Source organism: Podarcis liolepis (assembly GCF_965112155.1).
Source record: "Podarcis liolepis genome assembly, chromosome: 2".
NCBI lineage: Eukaryota > Metazoa > Chordata > Lepidosauria > Squamata > Lacertidae > Podarcis > Podarcis liolepis.
In genome coordinates, this window is record NC_139555.1 from 128,136,544 (window position 1) to 128,160,745 (window position 24,202).

Here is a 24,202-nt window from a genome sequence, read left to right on the forward strand (position 1 = left end):
CTTCCATAGCAATACAGTGAAAGCTCAAGACTTTAAATCCATTTCAATTTTGTCACATAGTTCTCTTTTTCGTTGTAATCCATAAATATAATCCCATTCTCTTTTTTCTCCTCTTGCTTTTTATCAGTTTGTTTGCATTCAGGGTGTGTGTGTTTGTGTGTGTGTGTGTGTTGCCGAATCATTTACAGTGGTGCCCCGCAAGACGAATGCCTCGCAAGACGAAAAACCTGCTAGACGAAAGGGTTTTCTGTTTTGGAGGCGCTTCGCTAAACGAATTTCTCTTTGGGGTTGCTTCGCAAGACGAAAAAATCTTGCGAGTTCCCGCGGTTTTTTTTCACTCCCCCCCCTTTTCCTAAGTTGCTAAGCCGCTTAACAGCTGATCCGCTGATAAGCCGCTTAACAGCTGATTGCTAAAAGCCGTTAGACCGCTAATAGCGCTAATCCGCTAAGCTGTCAATGGGCTTGCTTCGCAAGACAAAAAAACCGCTAGACGAAGAGAATCGCGGAACGGATTCTTTTCGTCTTGCGAGGCACCACTGTATGTTGCAAACATGATATATATAAAGAAAAGGTAAAGGCTCCCCCCTCCCCAACAACATACATTTTTCATTGAAGGAAGTCTTCTTCCCAGTTCAAATTGTTTCGGCTTTGTATCTGTTTCAATTTAGCAGTTTATGATCTTGTTCCTTCGGTTCCAGCACACGTCTGTATATTAGTCCTAATTTCATTCTAATCAACGGAATTACCTCTGCTTCTCAATGGCTGCATAGGAAGATTACCGATAGGCAAAGTGCTTTTGCACTCAGCGCCTCCCTGCGTCTCGGATTCCATGCTGGAGCGAGAGCCAGGTATCGAGACAATCTGCAAGTGAAGCTCACTCGGCCCGGGCTCTGGGGGGAGCTTGCAAGGACAATTATGCTCAAATCATCCTTGTTTATTCTTTGCTAACAATCTCTGCTATCGTGGGAGCAGCATCCATTAAGGCAGGCAGGAACCAGAAGCCCCATTTCTAAACAATTCCAGTGATTCCAATTTCAGCTCTTTGCTCCTCACCCCACTTCGTAAGACTGCCATGGTCTGCACAGTAGTGACCAGAGAGTAGATACCATTGGACTCAGTGGGGCTTACTTATGAGTAAATCTGCAGAGGGATGCTCTGCATATTCCCCCTTCTCTTATATCCAGACAAACACTGATTCATGTGCCTGGTGAGTCTTTAGAGCAGACTCATTCCCTCCCTTCCCCCTCTGTCTTTTCTGCTTACCTGGAGGGGGGCGGTTTCCCCCTCTAGCCCCCATGCATCCATTTCCCCTTCTTCACCCCCTGCCACCTAGCAGACCTCTCCCTGCCTCAGACGGTGATGCTGGAGGTGGGGAGAGGAAGAAGCAAAGGGAGTCTCAGAGGCCCTGCAGGGATTTTCCTGCCCTGGATATTCTACAAATGGGGCACCCCTTCCTAACAGTAGCCCCATTTCTAAACATCTCCAGTGGTTCCAGTTTCACCTAGACTTATGGGTTCATGGGGCTCACAGACAGGTCTTGGTGTCCAAACCAGACACCATCCTGTCCCCAAGCCTGAAAACTGCAACCCCAGAGCATCTGCAGAAAATAGACGAGTAGCTATTACCTGTAGGATCCCCCATGCTAGGTGCTTTGTATGGAGAGCCCTGTTGACGCTCTTTGAGCTCTCAATAAGGTCATTCCCCAGATTTCTCAAGTGCAAGGACCCAGGGCTGTCTGAGTTAGGGGGTTCCTTGGGGTCCAGGTCAGCTGGCTAGTCAGGATTGCCACCTGCAGAATCTTTGTCAACTAAAGCAGGAAAGTCTGCCTTGGATCGAGGACTTTCTGGAGGTGTTGCTGAATGTGGAAGCAGAGGAGCTGGTGATGCCACATTTTGGAATAATCTTGAGACTAATACACCACTCCTCCATAGATATTCTCTGCGCTTATACACTATATTCACAAACTTTACGCTCCTCTTGTGAGAAGATACCTAAAGGCTTAGGATAGCTTGACAGAAGTAGCTTATTTTGAGACAGCACCCATTTCCAATTTCTTTTTATGAAAACCCTCTCCCTAGTTGGTTTGGTTTTGGCTTCTGACAGGACATCAGACCATTTGATAACCTTGCATATAGTTTCATATTGATATAGGGATCTGGTGTGCAGATTCTAGCATAGTACAAGCTTCTTCGTGTTCTGTCTGGACCCAGAGCATGAGCTACTCTCAAGCAGGTTAAAAAGCTTTTTAAAGTCAACTTTTTAATATTGCACTATTTTTTAAATTTTTAACATTTTTGCTCTTCTTTGTACTTGTAGACCTCCTTTTGCCATGTGGACGAATCAAACCTCCCTTATTGATCTATTTTTAATGGTAGGGAAAGAGATATTGTTGTATTATCTGGTGCCACAGACTCTGCTAGATTTTATTCAGAAGGTTTTACAAGTACCTATCAGGATGGTAAGAATTTTATTACAGTCAGCCAAAAAGGATTTTATGCGTTCCATGTCCTCTCTTAGTACTACAAGCCACCCAATGACTGATAGTCCCTCTTTGGTCCCAGAAGTTTGGGAGTAGCAGTCTTTTATACTTGCTTTAATTTTGAATTTTGCTTTCAGATTAGTTCCTCTACTTGTTTAGCCTGGATTTGGCCTTGAGTCGCTTGAGCTCCTGGTCTCAGTGCCAGAGATGACTTAGCAGTTGAGCTGCCTGGGCCCAAAACCTCTTTCTGCTCATCCTTAGAGCTGCTGAGAGATCCTATAAGGTCAGTAATAGGATCTGGCTCCTGCTGTTTCTTAGCCACCTCCTCATTTTCCTTATTCACATAAAATTGAGTAATTTTTGCTTGTGCTTTCTTCAGAGAAGCTCTCTTTGGAGGAGGGTCTGTGGCACTCGGGGAGAGAACATGCATTTTGTAACTACTCTGGGTCAACACTGTCTTTCCCCTTAATTCCTCATCAAGTTTCCTGATATCATTAATAATAATAATAATAATAATAATAATAATAATAATAGCCTGAGGAAGAAATTGAGGCTGAAATGAATGAACAATGCAAATGACTGCTTGTGAAAGAGGAAGAAGGGAAGGGAGTTACTGCCTTTTTTGGCTGATATTATCTAACTTATTTATGGGAACCAGAGATTCAAAAAGCCTGGCTCTTTCCAGGGATGGATTTAATTTGGCTCAATCATGGAATCTGCTCCATCTCCAAGCTCAGTCATTTCTTTGCTCAACCAAAAACAGACAGATGGAGAAAGGGAAAAAGAGAATTAGACAGGATGTACCTCCACGTCCCTGAGATCTCTGAAGCCTACATGGAAGAAGGCCTGGGCAGCTCAGAGCAGCCTCATCCTGGTTGGAAAAGGCAGGACTGGTGGAAGAATATTCCCAGACAGAACAGGAGATACATCTCCTATGGAGAGTTGTGGGTGTGTTAACATCTCAGGTGCTGCAGGGGGCGCTATGGGGCTCCCTCAAAATAGAGGAGGTTTGTCCTTCAGAGATCTGTATGGAATTTCAAAACTGATCTCATGATCCAGCAGGGAGCCTTACCAGAGAGGCCACGATCCCACGATTCTCCTCCTTGACTTCCTTCTGCAGAGCTCTCTGGTCAGGATCCAGCAAAGCCCAGTCCTCCTCTGTGAAAGGAACAGCTACGTCTTCAAAGCACACTGGACCCTAAGGGGAAAAGGGAGAAGAAAGATGATATTTTTCTACACGTTGCTCTGTTCTTTTCTGAAACAATTTTGTTGTGTATTTAAATGATGGGTATTAATCTTTGTGTAAGTGGGGGATTCACAGAATAGTAATTTTATTATCTACGCAGCACTCATCTTCAAGTAAATCTTTGCAAGCATTCCCATTTTCCAGATGGAAGGACCTCCTCTTCCTTCATCTGGTGGGGTGGACCCTCCCCCTGCCCTCAAGCCAACTTCAAGGGGCACCAGGAGGGGGAGGGGAGGGAATGTTGGTTGGTTGGTTGGCATCCATCTGTCTTAGGAGACCACGGAAGAGTGTGTCTTTGGGAGTGAGATCCAGTTGTTGGAAGGTAACAGCGCCAGCCCTGGGTGTGGAGACCGACAGGGGAGAGACATAAACAACTACCTGACATTCAGAAGACATCTTAAGGCAGCCCTGTTCAGGGAAATTTTTAATGTATGACATCATAGTGTATTTTTCGTTTTTGTGGAAGCCGCCCAGAGTGGCTGGGGAAACTCGGCCAGATGGGCGGGGTACAAATAATAAATTATTATTATTATTATTATTTTGTATAATATAATATTGTTGCACCTGGGACACAGGAAGTGGTGCAGTTGTGCTGCTGCAGATGCAGACGGGCTTTTCTTCTCCCTGTGCTCCCCCCACGTGGGAATGTTCCCCTCTGGCTGCAGCCTCTGTTCTTAAATGTGACTTTCCCCTTCCTCTGAAGGGGGTTTATTTTCTTGACCCCAAGCCCCCCCCCCCCCCAAAAGAAGGCAGCACCTGGATCCCGAGGAAGAGCAGAGCTGCATATTTCTTGCAAACTCGCCCCCTCCCTGGCTTGGCAGAGAGGACAAAGGAGGACCCTCTGCTCCCTGACTTGGGGGTCTCCCCCCCCCAGGCATGATCTGAGCAGGGACCCCCATGCCCCCTCCCTGCCCCCCTGGAACCCCCTTCTCCCCATGGCACCCTCAGGGGAAGAGAGAGGAGACTCACCCGAGTCCAGGAGGGGCTTTTGCAAAGGAGAGAGAAGAAAGCAGGGAGGGGGGGAGGGGGGATCTCCACTCCGCCTTCACTTCCCGTCCTCTCTAGGAATCCCGCTCTGCTCCTTTTAACCCTTGCCAAGCCGAGTCCTCCCCTCCCTCTCCCTGCCTGCACTTTTCCTGCTTCTGCGCCTGCGCCCTAGGGGCTGCCCCCCTTCCCTCCCTCTGCCCCAAGGAGCCCACATCCCACCAGACTAACTGCAAGGGAGATGGGGGGGTCCATGGGGGGGTTGCCTTGGCTCTCCCCCTCCCCCAACATGGAGGCTCATGGATCCCGAGGAAAGGCTGGGAGGGAGAAGAGGCGAAGGGCTGCCTAGTGGCGGGAGGTGCCGTGGGCTCAGAAATGGCTCCATCAAGTCAAGACACCCCCTCAAAAACCGAGGGGGGAGGAGGGAGGGGGGCTTCCCTCCCGAGAATATTCCCCCCCCCCCCCGTCAAGCGTGTTTTTCTGCTTCTGGAGCCGCTTTTCAGAGGAGGAAGAGTCTCAGGCGAGGAAGGAAACGCACACGCCACCCGGGGGGGGCATGAAAAAGGAAGGGGAAGACCAGGATGGTGGAGAGAGGGGACCAGACTCCGGTTCAGAGCCAGAGGGAGCCCGGCCTTCCTTTCCCCGAGTTTCCTGCCAGAAAACCAGTTTCTCCGGGGCTCCCAGAACCACATGGAGGCAGGAGACCCATTTCCCGCCCCAGAGCAGGGCTGGACCAATCAGAGGCCTCTCCACTGGGCAGCTGGCCAATCCCCTTGCAGATTCCCCTGGGCCTCCTCCTCCTCTCCTTCGCCCGCTTTCCTGAGGGAGTTTTCCCCCCTCTGAGTTTCCCTCTTGGATGCTCCCCTCCCAGCTTCTCCTTCATTTCTCCTTCCTTCTCTTCCTCTTCCTCTCCCCCCATTATTTGGGGGCAGCTGGATTCCCCCCATGGCCAGGCAGGCCCAGGAGGAGCCCAGGAGGCGGCAGGGCCAGGAGAAGGGGTTTCCCGCCCTTTTCCGAAATAGGAGGGGACGCCATTTTGTTTTTCCCAGAGACGCCATGGCTCCCCTGTGGGCCTCGGGGGTCCCAGGCTCTCGGGGTCTCTCCTCCCGGATGAAGGAGGGCGGCACCTTTGGTCCTCAGCCGCCTTCCTGCCATGATGGCTGGCCTCCGCAGGGCAGCTCTCTCCCCGCCATGTTGGCCCCACGGAGGGAGCCTCTCTGTTGGGAGACGCCAGGCAAGCGGCCTTGGGGGATCCGCAGGGTCTGCGCCAGGACAGGCAGCAAGGAGGGAAAGCCCTCTCTGTCTCAGAGGCCCAAGAAGGAGAAGAATAACAGTAGTATTAGTAGTAGTAATAATATGGCTTTATCCCCTCAAAGGTGGAGGGTTCCCTCAGGGGAGTTTGACCCCGGAGCAGCATCCTTGGTCACCCCAAGAGTCAGCGCAAGCAGAAGGGCACCACCTGCAGGCCTAGGGGAAAAGGGGGACTCTTCCCCAGACAAGACTGGAGACTCCCCTGCTGGCCCCAGGAGCCCTTTCTGGATGGCCCTCGCTTGCCCCCCCAAATGGGCCAAGACCTCTGTTCCCCCCCCCTCAGGCAGTAGTTGAACAGGAGAAGTCGCTCCCACTCCTGATCCCTGTGGGTCTCAGGAGGCAGTGGGGGGACTCTAGGGAACTGGCTGAACTGGGGTCCTCCCAGTCCAGCCCAGACAAGAAAGAGAGGGAGCTCAGAAGAGGAAGCCATTGCGGAGAAGAACTGGACTTGGTTGTTCTCTGCTGAGGGTCTCCTGCCTTTCTTCCAAGGCTTCCCAGGGGCTGCCATGGCCAGAGGAGAGAGGTCCCCCACCCTGAATCCCCTGCAGGGCCCTGGGGGGAAGGCAGATCTCTTCCTCTTGCCATGGAAAAGCATGTCTCAGTTTCCTTCCCCAAGGCTTTGGAGGAACCTTGGGGTGCGGAAGGAGGAACCCCAAATGGAGTTCAGGCTCCTGGCAAGTGGGGAAAGGAACATTAAATGGCACTTTCCAGATGAGTCTCAATACAATACGATAATCTTTATTGTCATTGTCCCATACAGAACAACGAAATTGAAAAAATGTACATCAGACATTCAAAAACCAACAAGTCTGCTATCCCAACCTGGTTAGCCCCCTAAAACTCTGATACCCCATAATTAAATACAACATACTCCCAAAGAGACTACCTTACACTGCATTTAAAACCAAAATTGCATTTGGATAGAAACTGTTTTTCAGGCAGCTAGTCCTAGTCTTTATAACCCTGTACCTTCTTCCAGAAGGCAGAAGCTGAAAGAGATCATTTCCGGGGTGCGCACTATCCTGCACTATCTCTGCAGCTTTCTTATCTAGCACCTTCTGCAAATGCCTGGAGGGCCATGAGTAGTATGCATGAAAACATCAATGCTAAATTGAGCAGATACCTGGAGGCAGTGCGGATTATTTTGGGGGGCTTCACTCACACAGATGTGAGGGCAGTACTCCCAAAATCCCATCAGCACATTGAGTGTGCAATAAGGGGAGAAAGTACTCTTGAGAAGGCGTATACGAACATTAGACGGGCATATGAGGCGCACCTCGGTGGTTCAGATCATGTGTCCCTGCTTCTGACACCAGTGTACACACCCCTCAGGAAACAAGGCCAGCTACAAACACGGATGGTTACGGTGTGGCCTGAGGGAGCCTCTCAGCAGTTGCAGGACTGTTTCCAGGAGACCGATTGGAATAGGTTTGACCATCAGGATCTAGAAACTTCTACATCAACAGTCCTGGATCGAGGACCATCTAAGAAATGATACTAGACAAATGTGGCAGGGAGTTCAACATCTGACTGGTTATAAATCGAGAAATACATCAGTAGTAGAGAGTACGGCTTCCTTGGTGGGAGAGTTGAAGACCTTCTTTGAGGTGACACCAACAGTGGCTCCAACAGGGATGGCAGAGCTATTGGCCTCACTACCTGCAGAAAATGCTGTCAGGGTGGAAGAGGGAGAAGTGAGGCGAATATGAAAGGAGGCAAACACGAGGAAGGCTATGGGCCCAGATGGGGTGGCTGGCAGGGTGCTAAGAGATTGTTTGGACCAACTGGCAGGAATCTTTATGAAGATTTTTAACCAGTCTCTGGCCCAAGCAGCCGTTCCACCCTGTCTGAAATCTGCTCCCATCATTCTGGGCACCACAGTTCAAGAAGGACACTGACAAACTGGAACGTGTCCAGAGGAGGCAACCAAAATGGTCAAAGGCCTGGAAACAAGGAAAGCTCTTCGTTCACAAGGACAGCGTCACTTCACATGAAAGAACTAACGGGGGGAAGAAATTAGTGCTTGAAACGGGAGGAAAGCTTCCTTCGCAGCTCCATTCTCAATTCCCATGAGATACTTCATCCAGGGGAGTGTTTGGAAAAAGTTTCATGCAGGTCAGAAACCGGATCAGTGCTTGGAATGTAGAAAGAGCTTCATTCTGTTGGTGAATCCAATTTTCCATGAAATATTTCCTACAGGGGACTGCTTAGAATGCTTAGAAAAAGCTTCACCTAGGAAACCAGTCTCAATTTCCATTAAATAAAACACAGCAGGGATAATCAGAGCATCTTAGCAAATGGTATAAGCCATATGGTATTTCTGGTGTCAGGGAACTTGATGAGCAATGAAGGGGAGAGATAGCGTTGACCCGGAGGAAGGCAGGAATCCAGGCTCCAGAGTCCCAGAATGGCCAGGGGCCCCCAAGGGGCATCTGTCCCACCCCCTGGGGGAACCCCGCTCCCCGCTCACCTTCTTGGGGTCTCCGGCTGCCTCTCCTTCCTCCATGGCTGCCTCTCTCCTCTCTCTCCCAAACCCACGTGGAAAGCCAGGCAGCCGGCTCTTCCGGGTTCCTCCTCCGCCTCGACCAATCGCCGCGCACAGAGCGCCCAGCTCTCCACCAATCGCCGCGCGAGGGGGGCCGTCCCGGAAATGAAGCCACCGCGGAGGCCTAGGAGGCGCTCTGAGAAAGGGGAGAGGCCATGTTGGGTCAGGGCAGCCGGTACTTCCATGTTTGGAGCGGGTGGAAGGGCCCGCGGCCATCTTGAATGAGGGCACTTTTGTGCCGGATTCTTATGTATAGATACATACATAGCTATGTACATATTATATATATATAATAGTTTAATATAGATAGGGAATTGATAGACGTAGGTGGTATATGGATATACGGCAGCTGCCGGGTGCCCCCCTTGGTTAGGCCTGTGATGGACAGCAGAGCCAGGCCAGTCAGCGGACTTAGTCCCACAGAAATTCCCCCAGGGGGCGGGAGCCTCGCTCTGATTGGCTGCCAAGCCAGCGGGGGTGGAGCCAGCCCTTTTGGCGGGAAAAGGCAAGGCGCCTTTTCTGAGGGGGGAGCTTGGAGGGGAAGGTGGGGGGAGGGAAGGGAGACCCCCAAGAAGGAGGGCTGAGGGGACCCCCTGGGTGTGGGGGGCAGATGAGAGAGGGGGCGGAGGGAGACCCCCAAGAAGGAGGGCTGAGGGGACCCCCTGGGTGTGGGGGGCGGACTGAGAGGGGGGAGTGGAGGGAGACCCCCAAGAAGGAGGGCTGAGGGGACCCCCTGGGTGTGGGGGGCGGACTGAGAGGGGGGAGGGAAGGGAGACCCCCAAGAAGGAGGGCTGAGGGGACCCCCTGGGTTTGGGGGGCGGACTAAGGGGGGGAGCGGAGGGAGACCCCCAAGTCTGAATGGGACACGACTCAGTCCAGGAAGGAGAGGGAAGAAGGGGCAGAAATGCAGTTCAGCATTTGATCACCATGTCTAGAAAGCGGAACATCGGCCTGAGAAGAGAAGCTGCGCCTGGACTTCTGCCTTTAATGCCCTGACAGCCTCCAAGTTGAGGCAAGAAGTTGACTTCTGCCTGAAAGTACCTGAAACTGTTCTTAAGCTGAGGTACCACTTGAGCTAATGGGGCCTCCTGCTGCTGCCGCCACCACACAATTTCTGTTCTCATCCTGAAACAAAGTTCTTAACCTGAGGTAATATTTCTGGGTTAGCGGAGTCGGTAACCTGAAGCGTCTGTAACGTGAGGTACCACTGTATTACTATTCTCCTCCTTGGGCCTCTGAGACAGAGAGGGGCTTTCCCTCCTCGTCTCCCAATGGAGAGGCCTCCTCCGTGGGGCAACATGGCGAGGAGAGAGGCTGCCCTGCAGAGGCCAAGCCATCATGGCAGGGAGGCGGCTGAGAAGAAGAAGAAGAAGAAGAAGAAGAAGAAGAAGAAGAGTTTGGATTTGATATCCCGCCTTTCACTCCCCTTCAGGAGTCTCAAAGTGGCTCACAATCTCCTTTCCCTTCCTCCCCCCCAACAAACACTCTGTGAGGTGAGCTGAGAGACTTCAGAGAAGTGTGACTGGCCCAAGGTCACCCAGCAGCTGCAGGTGGAGGAGCGGAGACACGAACCCGGTTCCCCAGATTACGTGACTACCGCTCTTAACCACTACACCACACTGGCTCTCAAAGAGGACCAAAGGTGCCGCCCTCCTTCATCCGGGAGGAGAGACCCCCGAGAGCGTGGGACCCCCGAGGCCCACAGGGGAGCCATGGCGTCTCTGGGAAAAACAAAATGGCGTTCCCGCCTTTTTTGGACAAATGCAATCTCCTGGCCCTGCCGCTTCCATGGGCTCCTCCTGGGCCTGCCTGGCCATGGGGGGGGGGGGAATCCAGCTGGCCCAAAATACTGGGGGGGGGGGGAGAAACAGGAAGAGAAGGAAGGAGAAATGAAGGAGAAATGAAGGAGGACCTGGGAGGGGGAGCAGCCATGAGGGAAACTCAGGGGGAAAACTCCCTCAGGAAACTGGGCGAAGGAGAGGACGAGACCCAGGGGAATCTGAAAGGGGATTGGCCAGCTGCCCAATGCAGAGGCTTCTGATTGGTCCAGCCCTGCTCTGGTGTGGGAAATGGGGTCAGATGGTTCTGGGAACCCAGTAGAAACTGGTTTTCTGGCAGGAAACACAGAAAGGATGGCAGGTGTCCCTCTTCCTTTGAACTGGAGTCCGGAGTCAGCTCTGTCAGACTTCTTTCTGGAATAAGAAACGCCCTCCTTTCCTGCTGGGTCCCAAACAGGGGCAAGTCAAGCTCAGCGCCACCTCCAACCCCCTCCCCACTTGAAAAGCACCACTTTGAGAAGCAGCAACTCTCAAATACGAAGAAATCAGCACCTCCACCTGCTAACATTTCCCCCCTCCGCTTGGTTTTCAGGGAGGGCTTTTCTTAGCCCCTCATCCCCCCCCCCAATTCAAAGTAAGGGCAGGCTGGCTGGAGACCCTTCCCTCCAACCCCCTTACCATTCTTTAATGGCATCCCAGTTATATGTATTACTCTTGTCCCAAAAAGAGCCTCAGCTTCAGGGGTTCTTCTGAATGAGCTGCCAGGAGAAGGCACCTGAGCCTGACTCTCCAGTGGCAGAAGGTTCCCTAGGACACTCCAGGCTCAACGTGGGTCAAACGCTGAGGAAAACTTCTTGGAGCAACTTTTGGGAAAAGGGGAATACATGTAACCAGGATGCCATTATATAACGGTAAGGGGGTTGGGAAATAGGAGTGCCTGATCACCTCTTCTGTCTCCTGAGAAATCTCTATGTGGGACAAGAAGCTACAGTTAGAACTGGATATGGAACAACCGATTGGTTCAAAATTGGGAAAGGAGTACGGCAAGGCTGTATATTGTCTCCCTGCTTATTTAACTTATATGCAGAATTCATCATGCGAAATGCTGGGCTGGATGAATCCGAAGCCGGAATTAAGATTGGCGGAAGAAATATCAACAACCTCAGATATGCAGATGACACAACCTTGATGGCAGAAAGTGAGGAGGAATTAAAGAACCTTTTACTGAGGGTGACAGAGGAGAGCGCAAAATATGGTCTGAAGCTCAGCATCCAAAAAACGAAGATCCTGGCCACTGGTCCCATCACCTCCTGGCAACTAGAAGGGGAAGAAATGGAGGCAGTGAGAGATTTTGCTTTCTTGGGCTCCAGGATCGCTGCAGATGGTGACAGCAAAATAGAGCCCATAATCCCAGGATCTCTGAAATGAACAAATAAATGCACAGGGTGGTCCAGATTGAACTCTTCCACGGATAAACGTTTGCCACGTCCAAAATGGAAAGCAAGAGCAGAGCAGGGTCCTCCAAACATCCGCAGGGGGTTGGGATCTAGGCATTCAGCTGCCCAAGGCACTTGCTAAGACCTAGATCTGGGCTCCTTGGGGCAAATGGGGGCGGGGAGGGCAGGCTCTAAGCGCAGCAGGAGATCTGCCCGCAGGCAAAGGAAAGGGCAGGCTCGGTGCGCTCGGTTTTGCAAGGGTTAAAAGGAGCAGAGCTGGATTCCTAGAGAGGATGGGAAGTGAAGGGGGGGAAGGTCCTCCATCGCTCAATTCCCTCCCTGCCCCATCCCTTCCTGCTTTCTTCTTTCTCCTTTCCCCTTCTGGAATCCGGTGAGTCCCCTCTTTCCTCCCTCGGAGGGTCCCAGGAGGGCAGGGAGGGGGCATGGGGGTCCCTTTTCAGATCATGCGCGGTGGGGGGAGACCCCCAAGTCAGGGAGCAGAGGGTCCTCCCTTGTCCTCTCTGCCAAGCCAGGGAGATCGCAGGAGGACTGCAGCTCTGTTCTTCCTTGGGATCCAGATGCTGCCTTCATTTTTGGGAGGGGGCTTGGGGTCAAGGAAAACTGGGCAGGTAAAGAAACCCCTTCAGATTGAGGGATTATAATGATGTGGAATGGGACGCGGGTGGCGCTGTGGGTTAAACCACAGAGCCTAGGACTTGCCGATCAGAAAGTCGGTGGTTCGAATCCCCGCAATGACAGGGTGAGCTCCCGTTGTTTGTTACCAGCTCTTGCCCACCTATCAGTTCAAAAGCGCGTCAAAGTGCAAGTAGATAAATTGGTACCACTCAGGTGGGAAGGTAAATGGTGTTTCCATGCGCTGCTCTGGTTGGCCAGAAGTGCCTTAGTCATGGTGGCCACATTTATACAAGGATTAAGACCCATCATTAAAATACACAACAAAATTGTTCCATTAAGATACTGAAATAAGCATGCAAGAAAATAATAGTATTAAAACAATGCAGCTATTAAGAGGCAGAAAACAACAGAGCAATGTGTAGAAAAATATCATCTTTCTTCTCCCTTTTTCTCTTAGGGTCCAGTGTGCTTTGAAGACGTAGCTGTTCCTTTCACAGAGGAGGACTGGGCTTTGCTGGATCCTGACCAGAGAGCTCTGCAGAAGGAAGTCGAGGAGGAGAATCCTGGGATCGTGGCCTCTCTGGTAAGGCTCCCTGCTGGATCATGAGATCAGTTTTGAAATTCCATACAGATCTCTGAAGGACAAACCTCCTCTATTTTGAGGGAGCCCCATAGCACCACCTGCAGCATCTGAAATGTTAACACACCCACAACTCTCCTGTATCTCCTGTTCTGTCTGGGAATATTCTTCCACCAGTCCTGCCTTTTCCAACCAGGATGAGGCTGCTCTGAGCTGCCCAGGCCTTCTTCCATGTAGGCTTCAGAGATCTCAGGGATGTGGAGGTACATCCTGTCAAATTCTCTTTTTCTCAATTTTTTTCCTCAAAAAAGGCAGTAATTCATTTCCCTTCTTCCTCTTTCACAAGCAGTCATTTGCATTGTTCAATCATTTCAGGCTCAATTTCTTCCTCAGCCTAAACATAATAATACTAATACTGCCATATAACAGCAGATTGTAGGTGGTGAATTGGAGAGGAAGAAGAATCGAGACAACCAAGAGAATCCACACAATGGAGAAACCATATAAATATTCAGAGTGTGGAGAGAACTTTAGTCAGAGCTCCCAGTCCACTTCCCATCAAGGAAAGCTCTTCGTTCAGAAGGAGAGACTCACTTCACATGAAAGAACTAACGGGGGAAGAAATTAGTGCTTGAAATGGGGGAAAAGCTTCATTCGCAGCTCCACCCACAGTTCCCATGAGATACTTCATACAGGGGAGTGTTTGGAAAAAAATCAGTTTCTATTAAATAAATCGCAGCAAGGATAATCACAGAATTTTAGGAAATGGTATAAGGCATATGGTATTTCTGGTATCAGGAAACTTGATGAGGAATTAAGGGGGAAAACAGTGTTGACGCAGAGTAGTTACAAAATTAATGTTCTCTCCCCGAGTGCCACAGACCCTCCTCCAAAGAGAGCTTCTCTAAGAAAGCACAAGCAGAAATTACTCCATTTTACGTGAATAAGGAAAAAGAGGAGGTGGCTAAGAAACAGCGGGAGCCAGATCCTATTACTGACCTTATAGGATCTCTCAGCAGATCTAAGGATGAGCAGAAAGAGGTTTTGGGTCCAGCCAGCTCAACTGCTAAGTCATCTCTGGCACTGAGACCAGGAGCTCAAGCGACTCAAGGCCAAATCCAGGCTAAACAAGTAGAGGAACTAATCTGAAAGCAAAATTCAGAACTATCCTCAGGAAATGCTAATACAAGGATAAAAGACTCCTTCTCCCAAGCCTCTGGTGCAAATGAGGAATTATCCGTCATTGGGTGACGAGGGACTACTAACGAGGGACATAGAATGCATAAAATCCTTTTTGGCTGACACTAATAAAATTCTTACCATCCTGATAGGTACTTGTAAAACCTTCTGGAATAAAGTCTGGCAGAGAGTGTGGAACCGGATAATACAACAATATCTCTTTCCCTACCATTAAAAATAGATCAATAAGGGAGGTTTAATTCGTCCACATGGCAAATAGAGGTCTATAAGTACAAAGAAGAGCAAAAATGTTTAAAAAAATTAAAATAATGCAATATTAAAAAGTTAACTTAAAAATACATTCTAACTTACTTAAGAGTAGCTCATGCTCTGGGTCCAGACAGAACACTTAAGAAGCTTGTACTGTACAGTGGTATCTTGGGTTAAGTACTTAATTCGTTCCAGATGTCCGTTCTTAACCTGACACTTTTCTTAACCTGAAGCACCACTTTAGCTAATGGGGCCTCCTGCTGCTGCCGTGCCGCCAGAGCATGATTTCTGTTCTCATCCTGAAGCAAAGTTCTTAACCCGAGGTACTATTTCTAGGTTAGCGGAGTCTGTAAACTGAAACGTATATAACCTGAAACATATGTAACCCGAGGTACCACTGTACTGGAATCTGCACACCAGATCCTTATATCAATATGAAACGATATGCAAGGTTATCAAATGCTCTGCTCTCCTGTCAGAAGCCAAAACCAAACCAACTAGGGAGAGGGTTTTGATAAGCAAGAATTGGAAATGGGCGCTGTCTCAAAATAAGCTACTTCTCTCAAGCTACCCTAAGCCTTTAGGGATCTTCTCACAAGAGGAGCGTAAAGTTTGTGAATATAGTGTATAAACGCAGAGAATATCTAAGGAGGAGTGGTGTATTAGTCTCAAGATTATTCCAAAATGTGGCATCACCAGCTCCTCTGCTTCCACATTCAGCAACACCCCAAAAAGTCCTCAATTCAAGGCAGACTATTATCCTTTAGTTGACATATACTCTGCAGGTAACAATCCTGACTAGTCAGCTGACCTGGACCCCAAGGAACCCCATAACTCAGACAGCCCAGGGTCCTTGCACTTGAGAAATCTAGGGAAGGACCTACTTGACAGAACTGAAAAGAATTGATTGCATGTCTTCTGTGCTCTGCCACAAGACGCCCAGAATGAAATATTCTCCAGATTGGACCTCTGGCGTTCCTGCCGAATGAGTTTGAAGAAGGAACACAAGGGCTGATGCAAGCAGAACTTGACCCTTTGTGCTCCAGATCCAGCCCACCAGAACGAACCCTCTTTCCCCGAAGATTTGGTCCCCATGCAAGAGGGAAATATGGCCAAAACATCTGCCTGGCTTGCAATGAGAGAGCTCAAAGAGCGTCAACAGGACTCTCCATAGAAAGCACCAAGCATGGGGCCACTTGTTACATTACATGTTACATTAGCTACTCGTCTGTTTTCTGCCCATGCTCTGGGCTTGCAGTTTTCAGGCTTAGGGACAGGATGGTAACTCGTTTTGGCACCAAGTTCTGTCCATAAGCCCCAATGAGTTCAATGGGATCTACTCTCAGGTCACTACTGGACAGACCATGCCAGCCTTACAAAGTGGGGTGAGGAGCAAAGAGCTGAAATTGGAATTGTTTAGAAATGGGGCTTTTGAGGCTTCTGGTTCCGGTCTGCCTTAATGGATGCCGCTCCCACGATAGCAGAGATCGTTAGCAAATAATAAACAGATGATTTGAGGGTAATTGTCCTCAATTAAGGCTGCGTGCTGGAACAGATGGAACAAGATAATAAACCGCTAAATTTAGACAGATACAAAGCTGAAACAATTTGAACTGGAAAGGAAAATGTATGTTGTTGGGGAGGGGGAGCCTTTACTCTTTCTTTATATATATATATCATGTTTGTAACATAAATGATTCGGCAGCACACACACCCCGAATGCTAACAAACTGATAAAAAGCAAGAGGAGATAAAAGCGAATGGGATTATATTTATGGATTACAACAGAAAAGCGAACTATGTGATAAAATTGAAATGGATTCAAACCTCAAACGTTCACTGTATTGCTATGGAAGGAAATGGAGTTTAGTTTTGATGATCAGCCAAGGCTTGGGGACAGGATGGTGACTGGTTTTGGCACCAAGTTCTGTCCATAAGAACCATTGAATTCAATGGGATCTACTCTCAGGTCACTACTGTGCAGAACATATCAGCCTTGCGAAGTGAGGAGCAAACAGGGGAAACTGCAAGCACTGGAGATGTTTAGAAATGGGGCTTCTGTTGGGAAGGGGCTGCCCCATTTGGGCTTCTCCAGGGGCAGGAGAATATCTAGGGCAGGAGAATGCCTGCAGGGCCTCTGAGGCTCACTTTGCTTCTTCCTCTCTCCCCGGACCCTGCAGCTTCTTTTGGCTCCTTGACTCCTCAGGAAGGATGAGTGAGACGGATCCTGCAAAGCTAGAGGAGATGGAAGAGGGAAGATGGACGCATGACCTGGTCCGGCTGTCTCCTGCATCCCTCCCCACAACCTCTGAGCGTTCCCTCCCAGGGACCTCCGAGAGATCTGGTGAGTCCCATGGGAGGGGAGATGGGGAAATGGATGGATGGAGCCAGAGAGGAATTGGGGCTTGCTCAGCTTGGGGGTGGGGGGAGGCAGGCAGGCGGATGGAGATGGAGAAGGGGAGCACCTTTTCGGGCTCCCCCACCTGCCTGCCTGCCCGTTCCTTTGTCATCTGCAGGCAATTTGAGCTAGGAATAGATCACAACTCCCCAGTCACCGCGATGTATTGGCAGCTCAAAAGGTCTAAAATCAGTTCTGTGATCTGAATGCCTTACCAATGTCCAACACTGATCCGTCGCGCAGCACTAGAACCCACAACTCTTTTTTAAAAAAATTGGTTTTCACATATTGTTTTACAATACAGATGTACCAAAGCCAACACCATTTCCTCCCCATCCCCCCCCCATACATTTACATTTCTATTTCCTCAATCCATCATATTATTCTTTTCTCCCTCCGCCCCATCGCGCAGCACTAGAAGCCACGAGTCTTGAAAGGAACCTGATCCTGCTTTGCAGATTGAACGCAGATGAGGCCTCCATGTATTTTTCTTTTCTTTTCTTTTTGGAATAACTTTTTATTTGCTTTTAAAAACAAGGAACATAGGAATAATAAAACATGTAGACCAAGTCTTCTCATGTCATTTATATGTAAAATAGCAGAATAAATTTGCCGGAATATCTATAACATATAGTTCATCATTAGGGGTCAGTGCATGAGTTCTGGGTTCATGAATTGCTTTCAACTGGAAAAAAGGGGGGGAAACAGGAGAGAACAGAGAACATTCAACATCGCAGAGCCAAATGCCTAGACTGAAGCTCTTGTGGCCGTTGTGCTTAGATTATGTGAGTAATAGTCACTTTTCCTCTTCTGTTACCAAAGAAACAATACAGAGTTGGTCTCATCATGAAAATGGGAGGGAGGGGGTTCAAAGTGAAGAAAGAGATTTACGTATAAATTTAAATTTAGACCAACCAGATTGAGATAACTTCTGATGGGGAGTGTTCAGGTGAAGATGTTGCTGTTTGTTTCACAGAAGAGGCGTGGACGTTGCTGGATCCTGACCAGAGAGCTCAGCATTAATAATAATAATAATAATAATAATAATAATAATAATAATAATAATAATAATAATAATAATTTATTATTTATACCCCGCCCATCTGGCTGGGCTTCCCCAGCCACTCTGGGCAGCTTCCCCCCCCCCAAAAAATTAAAATACTGTACTACATCAAACATTAAAAGCCTCCCTAAACAGGGCCGCCTTCCGATGTCTTCTTAAAGTCTGGTAGTTGTTGTCCTCTTTTACATCTGGTGGGAGGGCATTCCACAGGGAGGGCGCCACTACCGAGAAGGCCCGCTGCCTGGTTCCCTGTAACTTAGCTTCTTGCAGTGAGGGAACCACCAGAAGGCCCTCGGTGCTGGACCTCAGTGTCCGGGTAGAACGATGGTGGTGGAGATACTCCTTCAGATATACTGGACCGAGGCCATTTAGGGCTTTAAAGGTCAGCACAAACACGTTGAATTGTGCTTGGAAATGTATTGGGAGCCAATGTAGGTCTTTGAAGACCGGTGTTATGTGGTCTCAGCGGCCGCTCCCAGTCACCAGTCTAGCTGCCGCAATCTGGATTAGTTGTAGTTTCTGAGTCACCTTCAGAGGTAGCCCCACGTAGAGCGCATTGCAGTAGTCCAAGCAGGAGATAACCAGAGCATGCACCACTCTGGCGAGACAGTACATGGGCAGGGAGGGTCTCAGCCTGCGTACCAGATGGAGCTGGTAAACAGCTGCCCTGGACACAGATTTGACCTATGCCTCCATGGACAGCTGTGAGTGCAAAATGACTCCCAGGCTGCACACCTGGTCATTCAGGGGCAAAGTTACCCCATTCAGGACCAGGGAATCCTCCACACCTGCCTGCCTCCTGTCCCCCCAAAACAGTACTTCTGTCTTCTCATGGTTCAGCCTCAATCTGTTAGCCGCCATCCATCCTCCAACCGCCTCCAGACACTCACACAGGACCTTCACCACCCTCACTGGTGATTCACTGATTTAAAAGAGAGGTAGAGCTGGGTATCATCCGCATACTGATGAACACCCAGCCCAAACCCCCTGATGATCTCTCCCAGCGGCTGCATGTAGATGTTGAAAAGCATGGGGGAGAGGACAGAACCCTGAGGCACCCCACAAGGGAGAGCCCAGGGGTCTGAACACTCATCCCCCACCACCACTTTATGAACACGGCCCAGAAGGAAGGAGCGGAACCACTGTATGACAGTGCCCCCAGCTCCCAGCCCCTCAAGACGGTCCAGAAGGATGTTATGGTCGATGGTATCAAATGCCGCTGAGAGATCCAGCAGAACTAGGAAACAGCTCTCACCTTTGTCTCTAGCCCGCCGGAGATCATCAACCAGTGCGACCAAGGCAGTTTCAGTCCCATGATGAGGCCTGAATCCCGACTGGAAGGGATCCAAATGGTCCGCTTCTTCCAGGCGTGCCTGGAGTTGTTCAGCAACCGCTCGCTCAATCACCTTGCCCAGGAATGGAAGATTTGAGACTGGGCGATAGTTGGCCATTGTGGCCACATCTAAAGATGGTTTTTTAAGAAGCGGTTTAATAACCGCCTCTTTCAGCGGGTCTGGGAAGGCTCCCTCACGGAGGGAAGCATTCACCACCCCACGAAGCCCATCACCCAGCCCTTCCCGGCTAGCTTTTATAAGCCAGGATGGGCAAGGATCCAGGAGACAGGTGGTTGGTTTCACTCGTCCAAGCAGCCTGTCCACATCCTCGAAGGTAACAGATTGGAATTGATCCCACACAATTTGACTAGACAGGACTCTAGCACTCTCCCGCTCCGACCCTGCTCCCATGGTGGTGTCTACCTCTTCCCGAATCTGAGCGACTTTAACTGCAAAAAACTTTGCAAAATCATTACAGGAGATCATGTGGCCCTTGCTGGGCCCCGATGTAACAGGTGGTTCTGCTAAATTGTGAACCACATGAAAAAGTCTCCTGCTGCTGTTTTCTGCAGATGCCATAGAGGCGGTGAAGAAAGTCTTCTTCGTCGTCGCTACCGCCACTTGGTAGGCTCGACATTGAGCTCTAACCCGTGTCTCTCAGTAAGGATCCCTGTTGGATCATAACATGTTGTGATTGGAGATGGAGTGGATTCCATGATTGAGCCACAAAAATATCCATCCCAGATAAAAGCCAAGCAATATCTCAGTTAATACCAGGAAACAAAAACACTGAAAACTATTGGACGGCCTCACATCTCATTCTCTTCATTTTTTTTTAATTTTTATTGGTTTTTACAACATAAAAGAACAAAAACACATACAAACAAAACACGACTTCCCCATACCTCCCCTTCACTGCATCCTTGTTTTAAATTTTTTTAGCAATCCTTCAATCCATTTTTATACTTAACTTTCTTTAAATTTTCTTAAGCTTAAACTTTAACAGCTGTAATTCTCTGTTTCTTACCCCTTGACATCTTAACATTCCAAAATTTTACAACAGTTCTTAAGGTATACTTTAAATTTTTTCCAGTCCTCTTCCACTGTCTCTTTCCTCTGGTCACGGATTCTGCCGGTCATCTCTGCCAGTCCCTTAAATTCAATCACCTTCGTCTGCCATTCTTCCAGAGTAGGTAATGCTTGCGTCTTCCAATACTTTGCCAGAAGAATTCTTGCTGCTGTAGTTGCATACATAAAAAATGTCCTATCCTTCTTTGGAATCAATTGGCCGACCATGCCCAAGAGAAAAGCCTCCGGTTTCTTTACAAATGTCCACTTAAGGATTTTCTTGATTTCATTATAGATCATTTCCCAGTAGGCCTTAAGAGAGTCTGTGTACTGGTCCAGTAAACGCTTCCGCTGCGCAACCAGCAACAGTTCTCTTTGCAGAGCATTAATTAAGTCCAGTGCAGAGATTCTTGTTGCAGTACAAGCTTCAGAGTCTCAGCAGCAAAGAAATAACGACACAGGGAAGCCTGTCTTTCCAAAGACAGGTTTATTGCAGACAGATAACAGAAACACCTCCGGAGCTTTCAGACATTTTTGCTTCATGCCCCGCAGGCAGAGAAAACAAACACTCTTTATATACTGAGCAACTTAACGAGCTTGACTACTTAAAGTCACATGACATTGCTAACTTGCCAGCGTCTTAGGTTTCACACCCTAACAGGCCTTAATCTTTGGGCAGGTCCACCAAAGATGATAGAAGGTTCCTTCACATTCATTACATTCCCAACAATTATTATTGGGCAAATGATATATCTTTGCAAGCTTGACTGGGGTCATGTACCACCTATAGATCATTTTCATTATGTTCTCTTTTAAGGCACTACATGCCGTAAATTTAATACCTGTGGTCCATAACTGTTCCCAGTCAGCAAACATGATATCATGACCGATGTCTTGTGCCCATTTAATCATAGCTGATTTAACCGTTTCATCCTGTGTATTCCATTTCAGCAGCAGGTTATACATTCTAGACAAATTCTTAGTATTGGGCTCTAACTGTTCTGTTTCCAACTTTGACCTCTCCTTCTGAAATCCTAGTTTCCTATCCTGCTTAAATGTCTCATTAATCTGGTGATAATGTAACCAGTCTCGAACTTTGGATTTTAGTTTCTCAAAACTCTGTAATTTAAACTTTTCACCGTCATATTCTATAATTTCATAATATTTTGGCCACTCTGAGTCCATATTAAGTTTTTTTACCGCCTTAGCTTCCATTGGTGACAACCACCTGGGGGTTTTGCTTTCCAGCAAATCTTTATAGCGATTCCAAACATTATACAAAGCTTTCCTAACAATATGGTTTTTAAAACCTTTATGAACCTTTACCTTGTCATACCATAAATATGCATGCCAGCCAAAGTTGTTATCATACCCTTCCAAATCCAAAATGTCTGTATTCTCAAGAAGTAGCCATTGTTTCAACCAGCAAAAAGCTGCTGCTTCATAATAGAGTCTTAAGTCCGGCAGGGCAAAGCCCCCTCTATCCTTTGCATCAGTCAAAATCTTAAATTTTATTCTGGGCTTTTTGCCCTGCCAGACAAATTTAGATATATTTTTCTGCCACTTCTTGAAACAGTCCATCGTGTCCAAAATTTGTAATGTCTGAAACAAAAACAACAGTCTCGGCAATACGTTCATCTTGATAACAGCAATTCGGCCTAACAAGGAAAGTCTCAACCTAGACCATATGTCAAGATCTTTCTTCACTTCCAACCAACATTTTTCATAATTATCTTTAAATAAATTCACATTCTTAGATGTTAAATTCACCCCCAGATATTTCACTTTTTTCGTTATTTCCAAACCAGTTTCACTTTGAAAACTATCTTTTTCCTCTATTGTTAAATTTTTCCCCAGCACCTTTGTCTTCTGTTTATTTAATTTAAAACCTGCTACTTGACCAAATATTTCAATTAGTTCTAAAACTCTTTTCGTACTGGCTTCTGGCTGTTGCAAAGTCAAAACTAGGTCATCTGCAAATGCTCTTAACTTATAGTGTTTGGCTCCGACCTGTATTCCTTTAACCAGCTGGTCCCTTTTAATCATATTCAACAGAACTTCCAGGACCGATATAAAAAGTAGAGGGGATATTGGGCATCCCTGTCGTGTCCCTTTTTCTATTGGGATCTCGTCCATAACCACACCATTCACAATTAATTTAGCTTTTTGCTCAGAATATATTGCACCTATACCGTTTTCAAAACTTTGGCCTACCCCCATCCCTTGGAGATTCCTCTTCATAAAGCTCCAACAAATATTGTCAAAGGCTTTCTCCGCATCCACAAAAATCAAAACTGCTTTTCTATTTATGTCAGCCTCCAACAGTTCCAAAATGTCTATAATGTTCCTCACATTGTCTGACATATGTCTCCCTGGGAGAAAGCCTGTTTGGTCCTTGTGAATCTCCTCTAACAACACTTTTTAAAATCTTTTTGCTAGAATGTCTGCAAAAATTTTGTAATCCACATTCAAAAGTGATATAGGGCGGTAGTTCTTAACTTGATTTTTCTCAGTTTCTGTCTTCGGTATAAGTGAGATGAATGCTTCTTTCCACGATTCGGGAGCCTTTTCCCCCTCCAAGATTTGGTTGCAAACTTCTTTCAATGGTTGTATTAGCCATTCCTTCAGTGCTTTGTAGTATCTCGCAGTCAGCCCATCTGGTCCTGGTGATTTTCCCAATTGCATGTCCTGGATGGCACCCTCTATTTCTTGGTCTGTAATTTTCTCATTTAGAATCCTTTTGTTTTGTTCTGAAATCTTTGACAATCCATATTTTTTAATAAATTCTTCTATCTCTTGTTCATTTTTTGGCCCTTGTGCATACAATTTCTTGAAAAAACTTTGAAAGCAATTACTTATCTCATTTGGTTTATTAATAGATTTCCCATCTACCTCGAGAGATGTCACAGTATTCAACTTTTGTCTCTTTTTCAATTGCCATGACAGCAGTTTCCCGCATTTATCTGCCGATTCAAAAGTCTTTTGCCTCATTTGTTTTATTTTCCATTCTATTTCTAGATTCATCAGTTCCATGTATTGGGTCTGGTAGTACTTTATTTCCCTTAAAATCTCCTGAGACTTAGGTTTAGATCTCAGTTTCTTCTCTCCTTCTTTCATTTGTTTCCAAATTTTTTCCTTCCTCTCATTCTGTTTTTTCCTCTTTATAGAGTTCTGCTGGATTAGGAAACCGCGCATCACGGCCTTGCTTGCGTCCCATATTATTCTTTTTTCCACATCTGATCTCAGGTTTATCTCGAAGTAGTCTTTCAGTGTCTTTTGGGCCTTTTTGTAAATTACTTCATCTCAAAATAGGGTGTCATTCATTCTCCATCTAAAGGTTCCAGCTGTTGTCAATTTCATTTCCATCTTTACTGCATTGTGGTCGGAGCAAGTTTTTGGGCAGATTTCTGTTTTTTTAACCCTTGGTGCCAGGTTGCTAGAAATCCATATTTGGTCAATCCTAGTCCATGTCATTTTTGCTTCAGAGAAAAAGGTCCCCTCTCTCTCCAGAGGGTTCCTTGTTCTCCAGATATAATCAAGTCCATGGTGTCAGTCAGTTCAAAAAAAGTCTTTGGTAGTCTCCCATCCTTAGAAATTACTTGCCTTTGCGCTTTGTCCATGTTTGTGGAGACAACTCCGTTCATATCGCCCATCATTATGATTTTAAAGTCCATAAAGTCCATTAGGGTCTCGTGCAACTTCTTGAAGAATTCGGCCTTCCCCTCATTAGGTGCATAAACTCCTACAATCAGAATTTTTTCTCCTTGGGTTTGAATTTCCACTGCCAGGTATCTTCCTTGTTCATCTTTAAATATCAATTTTGGTTCCAGTTTTTCCTTAACATAGATCACCACCCCTCTTTTCTTGACTTTATCTGATGAGATGAATTCCAGTC

At 47.6% G+C, this 24,202-nt stretch overlaps 4 protein-coding genes across 7 annotated transcripts in view; 2 read left to right on the forward strand and 2 right to left on the reverse strand.

The window, feature by feature from the left end:
• The window catches only part of LOC310702296 (uncharacterized protein), a 74,324-nt gene extending 65,751 nt beyond the window's left edge, over positions 1 to 8,573 (reverse strand). Inside the window, exon 1 of one of the 3 annotated variants that reach the window (XM_083493716.1) lies at positions 8,491 to 8,573. The gene's annotated coding sequence lies outside the window, so the exon portion shown is untranslated. Of the gene's footprint in view, positions 1 to 4,289; positions 4,455 to 4,694; positions 5,504 to 8,490 lie in introns of those variants that run through there. The other 2 variants (XM_083493719.1, XM_083493720.1) reach the window with 2 other exon arrangements.
• The window catches only part of LOC310702287 (uncharacterized protein), a 213,331-nt gene that overhangs the window by 49,688 nt on the left and 139,441 nt on the right, over positions 1 to 24,202 (reverse strand). The gene's annotated exons all lie outside the window — the stretch shown is intronic.
• LOC310702305 (uncharacterized protein) overlaps positions 1 to 24,202 on the forward strand; it is a 64,931-nt gene that overhangs the window by 33,908 nt on the left and 6,821 nt on the right. The gene's annotated exons all lie outside the window — the stretch shown is intronic.
• The window catches only part of LOC310702292 (uncharacterized protein), a 90,890-nt gene that overhangs the window by 30,900 nt on the left and 35,788 nt on the right, over positions 1 to 24,202 (forward strand). Inside the window, exons 3-6 of one of the 2 annotated variants that reach the window (XM_083493704.1) lie at positions 2,317 to 2,458; positions 2,617 to 2,762; positions 12,873 to 12,998; positions 16,625 to 16,788. In XM_083493704.1, the coding sequence (XP_083349830.1) occupies positions 16,656 to 16,788 (133 nt within the window). In that variant the 5' untranslated portion in view covers positions 2,317 to 2,458; positions 2,617 to 2,762; positions 12,873 to 12,998; positions 16,625 to 16,655. The remainder of the gene's footprint in view (positions 1 to 2,316; positions 2,459 to 2,616; positions 2,763 to 12,872; positions 12,999 to 16,624; positions 16,789 to 24,202) is intronic. The other variant, XM_083493703.1, reaches the window with a different exon arrangement.